The 15036-nt window shown below is 39.2% G+C and overlaps 2 protein-coding genes across 5 annotated transcripts; one reads left to right on the plus strand and one right to left on the minus strand.

Moving 5' to 3' along the window:
- Positions 1-141: 141 nt before the first annotated feature.
- On the plus strand, positions 142-8304 carry LOC6650410 (poly [ADP-ribose] polymerase tankyrase). Its single transcript, XM_023179925.2, is given in 7 exon segments — positions 142-895; positions 3108-3890; positions 3953-5848; positions 5905-6062; positions 6132-6424; positions 6492-6648; positions 6716-8304. Coding segments are annotated over 7 exon segments (4581 nt in total). The 5' UTR covers positions 142-657; the 3' UTR covers positions 7772-8304.
- Positions 8305-10525: 2221 nt separating this feature from the next.
- Positions 10526-13611, minus strand: LOC6650412. 4 transcript variants are annotated; one of them, XM_023180243.2, is made up of 4 exons: positions 13569-13611; positions 11615-11843; positions 11233-11545; positions 10526-11169 (listed from the first exon to the last, which is right to left on the minus strand). In XM_023180243.2, the coding sequence occupies exons 2-4, from the start codon at positions 11817-11819 to the stop codon at positions 10674-10676; spliced, it is 1014 nt and encodes a 337-aa protein (XP_023036011.1). In that variant the 5' UTR covers positions 11820-11843; positions 13569-13611; the 3' UTR covers positions 10526-10673. The 4 variants fall into 4 exon arrangements, with proteins under 4 accessions (XP_023036011.1, XP_023036008.1, XP_023036010.1 ...); XM_023180240.2 differs by having other exon boundaries at positions 11615-11888; XM_023180242.2 differs by lacking the exon at positions 13569-13611 and adding an exon at positions 12535-12801.
- Between the last annotated feature and the right edge of the window lie 1425 nt (positions 13612-15036).

The raw sequence follows: 15036 nt of genomic DNA on the forward strand, positions 1-15036 counted from the left end.
GACGCGCTTTGAGCAACAGAAATCTACCTCTCGGCTGGTAACATTAAATACTAATATAAATAGGGGTTTATCGAAAACATCGATGACTGTTGCTTCAGCTCTTAGAAAATGCTCATTGGGTTAGCATCATTCTTGAAAATGTTTGCTGGATAATTATCATTGTTGTTGTTTTTTACGCTCATTGTTGTTTTTGTTTTCTTGGCAAGCGGGGGAGGATGTGCCACAGTCGTCTCGGACTGCGCGTTTAATAATTAGATAAAAAATTAATTAATTGCAACTAATGGCAAACGGTGGCCAGCAGAGAGGTTAGCAGCGAGAAAGTGAATCGTGAAAAAACTAAAGCTAACGGGGCTTTTGTGTTTGTATTGATTTTAATTGCAATTCGCTGACTAAAAATTAAACATAAATAATTAAGAGCAAAGCAATAGAAGCTCTGGGGAAGGCGAAGGTGATGATGATGGATATGGCCCGTAAACATGGAAAACGCTAAAGTGGAAGTAGAAGTGAAGTTGCGACAGCTGGAAAAGTGCTCTATTCTCTCTCTATCCCCCCATTTAAAGGGGTGTGCGTGTGTCTGTGTGTAAACAAAACAATCAGCAGTGTGTCTGCTTGTGTGTGTGTGTGTGACTAAGGTGAAGAGATTGGTGGAGCAGCACAATGGCCAACAACAACAATAGTAGTAGCAGCAACAACAACGGGAGCAGCAGCAGTCGGAGTCGGGCCATGCTTAATGTTAATCTTGATACATGTGTCATGGCCAACGATCCATTGCGTGAGCTTTTCGAGGCCTGCAAAACAGGTGAAATAGCCAAAGTGAAGAAGCTGATAACGTCGCAGACCGTGAATGCCAGAGATACAGCTGGACGAAAATCCACACCATTGCATTTTGCAGCAGGTAAATCCAAAGCCCAAGAAATCATCATAAGACTAGATATTGTATCCCGTTTCGCACAAAAGAGTTTTGGCTATTTCAAGAGAAGGGCGTGGGGCGGATTCTTCGAATTTTGGAAGAGCCTCCTAAGGTCCTCTCTTTGTCATACTCACTTCCCTCTGAATCTGAATCCATGAGACATTCCTTGAGTCCTTCAACATTTTTGCATAGTGTATTAATTATCATTATGATAATAGACTGTACGTGTTCGACGTGTACGTATGTGTGTGTATGTGTGTGTGTGCATAACTCATTTCATATTTCAATCTTAATCAGTTGTAAAAATAGATTTGAAAAAAAGGAGGTTGAAGGACTTTTTAACAACACCCCCCACCCCCCAAAAAATCTCGCAATCCCCCACACAGAGCTCCACAAAGCAGGCCCGGCCCATCCTTTCGTTTACGCTTTTCATCATTTGTGTGTATTCTGCATTCTGAGCTAGTTGGATTTCTGTTTCTGGCCTTGAGCTACTTGCGCCAGGGTGTGTGACGAGCGTCATTCTCGTCCAACAACGAATTTGGACGACAACGTCGACGACGACGACAACGGGCTTGTTAAGAGAGGTTGACCTAGTTTCGTTCTTGGCGGCGGCTTGGTTCGGTTCGGGTCATAGTTCGTATGGGTTCGGCCCTATTGCTTCTGCTTCCGGAACCATCGAGCGAGCCCTAAGTTTGCTGCTGTTGCATTTCATTGGAGAGAATAGTATGAGAAGTGGAGTGGGGGAGGGGACTGGGAAGACTAGAGCTGGAGCTCTTGGGGTCAGGGGTAACTTGTTGTGGCTGCTGTAAAAAAAAAAAAACACACACACAAAAAAAATACGTCCTGCTGACGTCTTTGTCTTTTGTTATGACTTTGGCCTAGTTAGCAATTGCAATTTAAACTCATCACCCACCGCAATAAATCTAAAAAAAAAAAATTATATAAAATATAAATAAATATAAATAATTGTTTCTCTTTGCTTTTGTGGGTTTCTCTTGTGGTCTGTGGTTCTCTATGATTCACCAGGCCAAAACTGGTTTCCCACATTCATATCATTTAATTGTGTCTTTTTGTCACGTTCTTTTCAAAAAAGTGAGATCTTCAAGTGGCCACCACTTACTACTACTATACTATAGTTGCTTTTCACCTTATCTATTTTCAAACCAATTTCGAAAACATAAAAAAAAACTCGAAACACAAACAAAACAAAGAAAACCTGTTGCAAATTCCCTTTTCAAAAGGTTTCTCGCTTTAGGTTTTAGGTTTAAGTTTTCGTGTCAAAATGTTAGTCACAATTTAATTTATTTGATTTCATTTGCCCTCTCTCTCTCTCTGTCTGTCGCTGTCTCTGTTATCTTTTTGGCCTGAGTTAGGTTTGCTCGTTTATTTGTCTAACGATAAAGTATATTAGAGTACAACAAAGAGACCTTCTACTTAACTTATTTTTTAACCTTCGACTTGCTGTTTATTAAGTAGTATAAAATTAAGTTTCCATTCTATTAAAGTTTTCTTGCAAAAAACAAAGTGTTTATATATGTATATAAAGACTTTCGTAATTGTTGAAACCACACAAAATAAAAGTGAATGGGCACAACAACAACGATTTCGCAAAACTCCTCTTTGTGGGTGGGTTAGGTGAGGCGAAACGTGGCACAAACACGAGGGAGAGAGACAGAGAGAGAGAGAGAGAGAGAGATTGACTTTGATTCACTCCATATATATATATACAGTAGGCAATAACTTTAAGTTATGGATAGCTTAACTATACAAGTGTTTATATAGAACTTTTATCAACTAATCAATTGAATAAATATATATATTTGTCCAATAAACTAGATCAAAAGTAAACCATTCGATAGAACAATTAAATTATATGCACAAGTTTTTAACAAATGCATCAGGAAATGAATATATGCAAGTTGTTTAATTTGTTGTTATCATTTCTGTATATGTAAGCTCCTTTTAGTGGGTTTTGCCTTAGATTCCTTTGGTCCCAATTGTAAGTCATAATAATGATTTTTTGTTCTTGAGTATTTTCGCCATTTCATAATGCTGTCAAGGTTGTCGTCGTCTCGCGGAAATCGGAAATCTATGCATCACTTTTAGGGCTTACCATCTACCTTATGACATTACCGCATATATGACATTAATAGCCATTTCCCTTTTTTTCTTCCGCCCCACCCTTCCTCCTTTGCAGGTTATGGACGTCGCGAGGTTGTTGAATTTCTATTAAATAGCGGCGCCTCCATCCAAGCCTGTGATGAGGGTGGACTGCATCCGTTGCACAATTGCTGTTCGTTTGGCCATGCGGAAGTGGTGCGATTGCTATTGAAGGCAGGAGCCAGTCCCAATACCACCGACAATTGGAATTATACACCACTTCATGAGGCGGCCAGCAAGGGTAAAGTGGATGTGTGTTTGGCTCTGCTTCAGCATGGGGCAAATCATACCATAAGGAATTCAGAGCAAAAGACCCCATTGGATTTAGCTGATGAACTGACGAGGCCAGTGCTAACTGGTGAATATCGCAAAGATGAGCTACTGGAAGCAGCTCGTTCCGGAGCCGAAGATCGTCTGTTAGCCCTTTTAACGCCTCTGAATGTGAATTGTCATGCGAGCGATGGAAGGCGATCGACACCTTTGCATCTGGCTGCTGGATACAATCGCATTGGCATTGTGGAAATCCTGTTGGCCAACGGAGCCGATGTCCATGCCAAGGATAAGGGTGGACTGGTTCCACTTCATAACGCCTGCTCGTATGGGCATTTCGATGTGACAAAACTGCTTATCCAGGCTGGTGGCAATGTCAATGCCAATGATCTATGGGCCTTCACGCCTCTGCACGAGGCTGCCTCCAAGAGTCGTGTGGATGTCTGTAGTCTATTGCTAAGCCGTGGAGCTGATCCTACACTCCTGAATTGCCACAACAAGTCGGCGATTGATGCCGCCCCGACACGGGAACTGCGAGAACGTATTGCCTGTTAGTAAAATTAACATGAATATCTTCTATAGAACCGAATTAAAACTCTATTTCTATTTCAGTCGAATACAAGGGTCATTGCTTATTGGATGCATGTCGTAAATGCGATATATCGCGTGCCAAGAAACTCATCTGTGCCGAGATCATAAACTTTGTGCACCCCTATTCAGGGGATACGCCTCTGCATTTGGCGGTCGTCTGTTTGGATACCAAGCGCAAGCAATTACTCGAATTGCTCACAAGAAAGGGAGCTCTTCTGAATGAGAAAAACAAGGCCTTCCTTACACCACTTCATCTGGCTGCCGAATTGTTACACTATGACTGCATGGAAGTGCTCCTAAAGCAGGGAGCCAAAGTCAATGCATTGGACAGTTTGGGTCAGACCCCGTTGCATCGTTGCGCCCGCGACGAGCAGGCTGTACGCCTGTTGCTCTCCTATGCCGTGGACACAAATATCATATCTCTGGAAGGTCTGAGTGCAGCTCAACTGGCTTCAGACTCTGTGTTGAAACTACTGAAGAATCCTCCGGACAGTGAGACCCATCTGTTAGAAGCAGCCAAAGCTGGTGATTTGGATACCGTGCGAAGAATTGTTCTGAACAATCCTCACACGGTCAATTGTCGTGATCTGGATGGTCGTCATTCGACACCCTTGCATTTTGCCGCTGGATTTAATCGAGTGCCTGTAGTTCAGTTTCTTTTGGAACATGGCGCCCAGGTCTATGCTGCAGATAAAGGGGGATTAGTTCCTTTGCATAATGCCTGCTCCTATGGCCACTATGAGGTCACCGAGTTGTTGGTTAAGCACGGAGCCAGTGTCAATGTCTCGGATTTATGGAAATTTACACCATTGCATGAGGCAGCAGCCAAGGGGAAATATGATATATGTAAATTGCTATTGAAAAATGGTGCCGATCCTATGAAAAAGAATCGTGATGGTGCCACACCAGCTGATCTCGTTAAGGAATCGGATCACGATGTTGCCGAATTGCTGCGCGGTCCATCCGCTCTCCTAGATGCGGCCAAAAAGGGCAACCTGCCAAGAGTACAACGTTTGGTCACCGCCGAGACAATCAATTGCCGGGATGCCCAGGGTAGAAATTCAACGCCATTGCATTTAGCTGCCGGCTATAACAATTTCGAATGTGCCGAATATTTACTCGAGCATGGAGCCGATGTAAATGCTCAGGACAAGGGAGGACTGATACCACTACATAATGCAAGTTCTTATGGTCATTTGGATATAGCCGCCTTGCTGATCAAACACAAAACCGTGGTAAATGCCACGGATAAATGGGGATTCACACCACTTCATGAAGCAGCCCAGAAGGGACGCACTCAACTGTGTTCCCTATTGTTGGCTCATGGAGCCGACGCTTATATGAAGAACCAGGAGGGACAAACGCCCATTGAATTGGCCACAGCGGATGATGTCAAGTGTCTGTTGCAGGATGCTATGGCCACATCACTGGCTACGCAGCAAGGTCTGAGTGCTTCCACGCAATCATTGGCCAGCAGTTCACCAGCTCCTCCAACTAATACAGCAGCAGCTGGCACAACTGGAGCAACGACTTCGGCGACATCGTCAACATCGACTGCAATGCTGTCACCAACAACAGAAACAGTTCTCTTACCATCTGGAGCTTCTATGATCCTATGTGTTCCTGTTCCCCTGCCCATGGGCTCTCGCATTAGCCCTGCTCAGGGAGCCGAGGCGCATGGGGCAGAATCTTCATCGACTGATGAATTGCTTGCCGATCCGGATTCTATAACAAATGTTTCTAGTTTTCTTACCAGCCAACAATTACATCATCTTATCGAGCTTTTCGAACGCGAACAAATCACTCTGGACATTCTGGCCGAAATGGGTCATGATGATCTCAAGCAGGTGGGCGTTACCGCCTATGGTTTTCGACACAAGATACTTAAAGGCATTGCCCAATTAAGAGCCACCACAGGTAATTCAAATCCACTATTAACTGTGATCCAAAATGTAAAACTCTCTCTGTTTCAGGCATTGGCAACAATGTAAATCTGTGCACTTTGCTGGTGGACTTGCTGCCTGAAGATAAGGAGTTCATTGCTGTGGAAGAGGAAATGCAGGCCACCATAAGGGAGCATCGTGATAACGGACAGGCTGGTGGCTATTTCACACGCTACAATATTATTCGGGTAAGTAGACAATATTTTGAAAAAATCACTCATGATGATAATCGTCTTCCTTTTCCGTCTCCGTTCCAGGTGCAAAAGGTTCAGAATCGTAAACTATGGGAACGCTATGCTCATCGCCGCCAGGAAATTGCCGAAGAGAATTATGTGCAATCAAATGAACGCATGCTCTTCCATGGTAGCCCCTTCATCAATGCCATTGTCCAGCGTGGATTCGATGAGCGACATGCCTACATTGGTGGAATGTTTGGGGCTGGAATATATTTTGCAGAGCATAGCTCGAAAAGTAATCAATATGTTTACGGTATTGGTGGTGGCATCGGTTGTCCATCGCATAAGGATAAATCCTGTTACGTGTGTCCCAGGTGAGTGTATCAAGTACCAAATTTCAATTAACAATTGTTTTTTAAACTTTATTTCAATACTTTATAGGCAACTTTTATTGTGCCGCGTGGCATTGGGTAAATCTTTTCTACAGTTTAGCGCCATGAAAATGGCTCATGCTCCACCTGGTCATCATTCGGTCATTGGACGTCCCTCGGCTGGTGGCTTGCATTTTTCCGAATATGTTGTCTATCGGGGTGAACAAGTAAGTTAATGAACGACGCATTTTTTTCGATTGTTTAATTTAATAATTTATTTAATTGTCTCTTTAGTCTTATCCGGAATATTTGATAACCTATCAAATTGTCAAGCCCGATGATAATGGTAGTGGGACAGAAGAAACAAGATGATGGATGCCCACTGTTGGCTCCACGCCCACAACAACATCACCAGCACCACAACAGACCTCAGCTCCAGTTGCCAAGAGGCGGCCCAGGCATGCCAAGAGCCAACAGCAGCAGCAGCAGCAACCACAATTGCAATTGCAATATCAGCACTATCAACCACAACAACAACAACAGCAGCAGCCGCAACAGCAACACCACTCAGTGACCACCACTCAGCCCATGTTAGCTGGCATGTTTACGCACAACAATAACAATAACAACAACCATCATAATAATCATCATCATCATACGAATAATAATAACAACAATGATCTATTGTCACCAATATCGAATAGCAATAGCTATTCCTCAGTGGATACCAATCAAACGCTGCTCAATTCAATTGCCAATCATCAGAGAAGCCAACGTCAAAGACAACCCCAGCCGCAGCAGCAGCAACAACAGCCGAATCGCAGCCCAAAGTATAGTCAATTTATGATCATCACACCCGCCGTATCCATTGATCGTGACTTTGATTACGACGACTCGCATTTGGATTTCGAGGACTTCGCCAATGCAGCCCACAACAATGGCAATCTGTTTCGATTGGGCCTGCGACGCAGCGATAGCAGCAGTGACGTGGATAGCGGCAGTGAACCCAGCGATGACAGCAACAGTTTTCGCTCCAATTACAATCCGTATTTGCATCATAGTCGCCAGCATTTGCTGGCCAAGGGTCATGGCCATGGAAAGAACAGCAATAGCAATAACTTTTATGCCTTCACATCATCGTGGCGCTGGTGCACATTGCTATGTGCAGCAATGCGTTGCTTTGGTGCGGGAACTGGACATGGCAATGCCCCATATAGCAGTTCCCTGCAACATCATCGTCTACGCAGGTGTTCATCGTATAATGCCGAGAATGCATATGAGCATTTTGCTGCTCCATTTAAAGCGCGCAAGACGCGCGATCATCTTAATAATATAACCTATGAGTTGTGACGGTGGTCCTTGGAATTTGTGGTTCTCCTTGATCTCCTTTTTGTCGGTTGCCTCCTCCTCCTCCTCCTTCTCCTAAAAGTTTTACTCTTTCAACATTTACAATTACAATTCTTAGCTATAGATGTCGTGTGTACTATAATAATAATAATTATAATATTAAAACAACAGAAACTACACCAACAACAACAAAAACAACAACAACTACTGTGTCTTTTCGTCGTCGTCATTGTTGTTTATTAATAATAAATACAATATTATTAAAAACGTTTATTCTAATTGCATCGACTTCGATTCGGGTAATCAAAAGTAAAGCACATTTTTTGAGTGATTTTTAATTCGAAATACAAAAAAAAACAACAACAACAACAATATATATATATATACATATACATATGTAAAATTTATTTCTGTATGATCGAAAATAATGCATTGCGCTCGTGCGTTTATTTAAGTGTTTAAACTTAGTTACTTTAAACAAGAATTAAAACTCCAATTACATTTAAATATACAATACAATAAATATACAAATCAAATTTCTCAAGTCTTTTCAATTAAAAAAAATCATTAGTGATTTTACAAATTCTTAAATTCTGAAGTCAACTGTTTTTCTAACTTAAATATGCAATATTAACACAGTTGGTTGTGTTTTTTTTCGTATATGTTGAAGGTATTTAGTTAAAACCTTTATATATTTAAGGTTGCCATTTTAAAAATTATTTATTTTATGCGTAGCTAAGTTAATTTGAAAACGGAAAGTACATTTTTATTATATTTTATTCTGAAAGTGTTCAGATACAATTATAATTTAATTTTCTTTTTTTTTTTAAACATTTGCTTCGCTTTTATAAACAGTTTGCTATATTTAACTGTCTTAATAAATCTTTCTGATTGAGAAACTTAAAGTAAGTAATTTAAAAATCCCATTTTTGGCTTATTTATTGTAATTATTATTATTTGATTATTTATTATATAGATTAGTTAAAAAAGATATATATATATATATATCGGTGAAAAACAGATATTAACATTTATGGCCTTACTTGAATTGTTTAAATCGTTTTAAATAACGGCCAAAATGGTGTTAAGACATATACTCCATTCGTCTCGCTCTATCTCTCTTATCTATGTACATACACATAAAACTGCCTGTCTTTCTTCCTCATTTGGCAGTAATTTGCAACTGTCAAACCGCTGTCAAGTTAAGTGCGCCTACAAATTTAAATGCAACCGCAACCGATGCTGCCGTCAACCGCATAAAAGAATAATGATGATGAATGCTAAAATACGTAAATATCTTTCTTTTTGGCCACGCACAACCACACACATACACACACACATACAGACAGACAGACAGACAGAGGATACTCTACCAAGCACATTTCACTGTCAAAAATTGCTACTAAGCATAAGAGTTTTCGGGCCATCGAGTTGTTTCTGCCACTTAAGTTGCCTCTTGGTCAGGTCTCTTCTTCGTTGGTTCCTTTTCTTTTTTGTTTTTTCGTTTTTTAGTTTTATTTTGGCAACATATGCAAGTAATTTGATTAAATTATATAATTATAGGGCAGAAGAGAGACGAAAGTTGGTCTTGACTTTGACGAAACACGCACCCGGCGAGGCATCAGCAGCAGCAGCAGCAACAAACATTATTGTTAACAACAACAAAACAAAAACAATCTTAATACTAAAACGTTAAAAGTAAAGTTGTTTGCGACACTTACTGCAGGCCGGGACTAGTGCAATTTGTATATTTAAATAGCAACAAATAAGCACCAGGCACGGTCTACATCATGTGACGTATTTTTAAAGATACAATTTCCGCACACAGTTAAGATACACAAATTACATTTACATCAACAGCACAGTTGACGGTGACGTTTTAATGCATCACTGCACTTAGCCACACTAGGATCTCATCCACATCCACATTCGCATCCTCTCAGTCGCTGGCAATCGCCCAATATCAATAAGCGCAGCCAAAGAATGTCCAACTGGCTCATAAACACTGTTATTACACGCACCTCCAACCCAATGACACTGAGACGTGCTGTAGAGAGTCTGTAATTTAATTAAAATATATAGACGCATTAATAAAAATGGAAAAAAGAAGATGGGAGAAACAAATGTAACGGAAATATGTAGCCTTAACGAGTGAAAAAGAGTTAACCAAGACTCAAACATTACTCTGACCATTTCTAATTTTGCCTAAGGGGATCTTCTCTAACCTGTCCCAGTCGACAACACTTGGATTCTGAGGTTGGCCGGCCATTAAACAAGTTGTGGCCCACGGCGTCGTCTATTACCAGGCTAACCAATGTTTATTACAACTCCAATGGGCCCATCCCACTGCAATCAATTAACAAATGTATTTTTTATGCGCAAGTGCGCAAGCACCTACCACAATCATCACCACCAGACCACGTCTCCTTGCCCATTTTTACCCTGTCCTATGAAAAATTGATGCAGCATTTAACTTATTTTCTATTAAAATTGTGCAGACACTTTTCTGCACATCATCTTTACATTTTTTTTTTTTTGTTGCAATATGGTGAAGATTTGTAGATACGATTTCTGGGTCATCTGGTAGATTTCTAGACATTTTTGTACGGCATACTTTTTGGTATATACTTCACCTCAATTATAATAAGTGTTTCTTCATGATTTTATAAATATCTCATCTGAAATTAGTTGTAGAAATTTTATATTGCATACTTTTTGGGTATGCGCTGTATATGAAAAATGAACTTCCTCAGCTCATTCAGTGCTGAAAACGTCTTACTTTATTAATTTCCTTCATTATGTATTTCAGATTTTTACATGAAAAATTGTTTTTGGTGCCGCCTAATTTTCTAAATATATATAGTTTTTTGTTTTGTTTGTTTGTGTATTATGTGGATAATTTTTTCTAATCATCTTCCTCCAGATCACTGCTCAGTTCGACTGCATCGGGCTTAGATTGACTGTTGCCCTGTTGGCAACGTATTGCGGTCTGGACAAGTTCACGCGTAAATTTTTGCACTAAACGCAATGCTGTTGGTAATGGCAATTCAGTCAATGAATGGGTCATGAATTCTCCGAAACCATGGAATTTGGCATAGGCTATGGAGCTTGTGGCAACATTTGTAGATGTTGCTGGTGTCAATGTGTTGCTGTATGCGGATGTGGATTGATCAAATCGCCTTTTGGCCATAGATGGTTGATGTTGTTGATGCTGCTGCATCTCTGACTCCTCTGTTATGGCTGGACGTTTTGAGGGAGTTTTAAGTGCGGTCCCAATTACCTCCTGCTGACGACGCGTTATGATTCCCGTAGAGTTATTTGAATGACTATTTTTATCGCCATTTAATGCCGTCAAATCGCTGCCGTTCAAATGAGTTTGAACATCCGAACTGTGTGGTATGCTAAATGGAAAAAATACAAAATTTATGTTTGCCACAAGCTAGAGAACCAACTGCAATTCTAACCTCAACACTGTGGTCACTGGCAACTGCTGTTCGCAGTCGTATTCATCATATTCCTGTTCCAACTCATCCTTAATACTGGCCACCTGCCCATTGCTATCACTATGATACTCCTCCACATCAAAGGGTTCTTCATCATCATCGTTTCTATTGATATTCTTGAAGCTACGTCGCGAACGTATGTGATCGGCCAGGAAGTGAAGAGTCTCAAAGAGAGGCCACTGTGAGTTAACTGTAGTTATGCCGTTTTCGACTCGACGTTTTTCAATATTATAACGATTTCTCAAAGTAATCATGCGCTCTCTCAGCATGGTAACTGTTGAATGCAGAGATTCCAAAAAATATTGAGTATTTTCTGAATAACAATTCGAATTCGATTGCTTACCATCATAACCTAGTTTATTGGATATTTGCAGCCAAAGTTGGGCTACATGGGGTTTGTCCTTGAAACGTTTATTAGAACGATCATAGAGAGCGGGACGTGAACGAAATTCCCGTATGAGACCTAAATCAAATTCTCCTGTCTGAGCGTAAGAGGCACGTGGACGGCCTCGTCCTTTTGGCTGCTGTGGCGGATACGACATTCTCATATCCTGTGGTTGATGTTGATGTTGCTGTTGTTGGAGAGTAAGCGGCATTAGAAGATCCATTTGTGAATTCTGTTTTCGGGTGAATCAAATCAGTTTCAATTTAGTTTTCATAACCTCAAACAAAGCATTGCCATGCAAAGGATATGCCCCATTTTTGTTGTCTCCCACCGTTTTTTAAATAAACCTTTTCAATATCAATTAAAAGCATACGAGAATTATTACTCAATATCCATCAAAATTAAAAAGACTTATAAAACAGAAAATGAAAAATTCATGAATTTTAAATGTTGTTTACATTTAATTGAGATCCCCGTCCACCCACCCCCTGCATTGTCTTGGTGCATGTGCGCGCCACTTTATCTATTGTGGCTGAGAGCCAGAGAGAGAAAGAGAGAGCTCAAAAGAGAGACAGAATAAGCGAGCTCTTAGCACAAGTAGTATAATAACCACAAAGCATAAAAAATAAAAATCTAAAAACAAAATCTAACGTTACGCTGCTTTTAAAATATTGAATACACAGACACACACACACACGCTAAAACTTCTGCATATGTGTGTTCAAATGTACAGTCTACATAACAACAAAAATTTATGTTATTGAAAAAAAAAATTTAAATAAACAAAACTTAAAAATAAATAAATAATTCTGAGCATTGCGTTTTATTTTTAGTCAAAAGTATGCGTCTAAATTTTGTTCTTCATTTCATTCACTCACCGGTTCACTCAGTTTATTCTTTTAGTTTTTTTCCCCTTGTGTACATACATACATATGTTTGTATGCATATATAAATTTATATTTTACTTTTTGCTTACATTAAAAAAATCAATAGCGAGACGTAAATAAATTAATTAAGAAAATGCCTGCGCAATGTTTTGTCGATGGGCCGAGTAGTGGTTAAAGCAACAAAATTAAATTAAATTAAACAAAAACCCAACGGTCCGCTCTCTCAGACAACTAAACACAACGAGAATATTTTTTAAACTGAGAACAATTTTTTTTTTATTTTTATGATTTACGAAAGTAAATGCGAAGCAAGCGGCAAAAGACTCACACGCACACATAGACACCAGCACATTCACAACGATACAAAACACACGCACACACAGAGAGAGAGAGAGAGAGCACCGCACTATGGATAAAATGACCACCTTTTGTGCAAACGAAAATGAGAGGTAAACTGTAAAATATTATTTATTATTAGATATATTTGTTTTTTTTAGCATTTTAAATGACATTTACCATAGGGAATAGGCTTCTAATTTTAAAATACTTTATGAAACTTTTAAAATCAAATTTAATTAAATAAATTTTTATAATTGTTTTATGTTGGCCTGTTAAAGATGCATTTTATTTTTAATTGAACATGTTTAAGTTTTGTATTTATAAAACCTTCATTAAAATTTTTCAATGCTATTTCAAAAGCTGCCTTGTTAGTATCCTCTCTTCCACACAGATTTGGGTTATGTAAATTATTTTATTTTTAATTTTTTTTTAACATTTATATGTTATCCATTGTACACACTTGTAAACAACCTCCCACACAAATAGCCAGACACCGACGTAGTAGATGTGAGAGCGTGACACGAAACTATTTCAATAGCTTAAACTGAAATGCACATCTCTAGCACAAAAGAGAACGAAAAATTAAGAGCGGAAAAATACGCGCGCAATTTGAAATTTGACGAACTCTTGACATTGCTTTAACAGAATCGTAAAAAATATATTTTAAATTGAATTTAGCAACTCACCTCAATTCATATAGCAAAATACATGATTGCCTTTAGAATAAATCTGAAAATAAAGAAAAATATCTATATTTAGTAATTTCTTTTTAATAGTTTCAAAAATTTTATTTCAAAATATGAAGTAATTCTGTTTTCTTTTTCACAATATTGTAGAGATTTTTGATAGGATGTCGTTTTACAAACCGCTCATAGGCCGGGACAAGTGCAATGTTTGATTCATAAGGCAAAACGTTGACACCTTCCCGTCCTACGAGAAATTTGAATGCAGATAATGTTTCACCCGGCTACAGGTACAGCCAAAACGTGTATTGTGTATGTAGGTACCCAAAAATGGAGAAGAGGCAGAAAAAAAAAATTATTTTCAACAGGTAGGTGGTAGACAACAGAAACCAGATCAAAATCCCTTAAAATCTCATATTTCAGTGCACTTCAATTCAATATTAAATTTCCGCCCCTACTTGAAAATAACATGGCTCTCACATAACATCTTTTTGAATTCTACTGCTGTTACCCGGACCCTTTTGTGCGGGCGTAGAACACAATAGTCGCAAAAAGAAAAAAAGGATCACAGGATCCTTACTCACTCAGCGTGAGTGAGCAGGTAAAGGTAAAATTAATATTCTGCAAAATCAAGCGTTAAATACCATTTACTTACGGTCGAACTAATTTTTCTAGAGAGGAAGCTGAATAACAAAACACAAAAAAGATTAAGGATGGAATTGGAGTTCCAATGGATTGGTTCTACAGTTCGGCTATCATCGACAAAATTTGAAATCCAAAGCGTGACAAGAAATTCGTAGAAAAAATTGTCGGTGCTGCTACACATAAATATTTTTGTTTATATGTACGTATATATGTATGTATTTGTCTGTATTTAGGCTTAGCATATGGTAGAGAATTGCTAGATCAGCAGAAATCTCAGATATATCTGACAATGAGTTGGAGTGCCGAGTGGAAGAAGAGTCGCAAAAGAGTTGTATCTTGATGAGTTTTTCAAGAATGGAAGTGGAAGGAAAAAGCTCAATTCTTTCGTTCGCTTATCTTCAAAGCACAAAAAAAAAAAAAAAATAAATAAATGATGGGGTAGGGGAGAATTTTTTTTTTTTTTTTTGCTTGTATTTGTTTATTTGATCGCCGCGGGGGCTTCAGCCACGACGGCGCATTAGGTTCTTAATGTCCCTTTTCATAATATAGCAACAACAGAAAAAAAAATTGAAATAAGAAGAAGACGAAAAATGAACAAACTCTGCAATAAATTCATATTTATTTATTTTTCTTGAGCAAATACGCCCCCAACTCAGTTTCAATTCGACAGATTGAGAAAATACCAAGCCGAGTCAGATCTCCCTCTCTGTCTCTCCCTCTTTGGGGGCAATTGATAGAAATCCAACGGAAAGCGGAAACGCAAATAGACGCACGATAAAGAAATAATAAAAACGAAACAGAACGCCACATAAATTTTCGAATAACT

The sequence above is a fragment of the Drosophila willistoni genome, chromosome 3R (genome assembly GCF_018902025.1).
Source record: "Drosophila willistoni isolate 14030-0811.24 chromosome 3R, UCI_dwil_1.1, whole genome shotgun sequence".
In the NCBI taxonomy this organism is placed as follows: domain Eukaryota; kingdom Metazoa; phylum Arthropoda; class Insecta; order Diptera; family Drosophilidae; genus Drosophila; species Drosophila willistoni.

Coding starts and splice junctions, on each gene's coding strand:
- LOC6650412 (XM_023180240.2), bottom strand. CDS start 11,879: ATGGATCTTCTAATGCCGCTTACTCTCCAACAACAGCAACATCAACAT. Junction 11,546..11,614: donor CAATAAACTAGGTTATGATG/GTAAGCAATCGA, acceptor TGCATTCAACAG/TTACCATGCTGAGAGAGCGC. Junction 11,170..11,232: donor CCAGTGACCACAGTGTTGAG/GTTAGAATTGCA, acceptor TTTTCCATTTAG/CATACCACACAGTTCGGATG.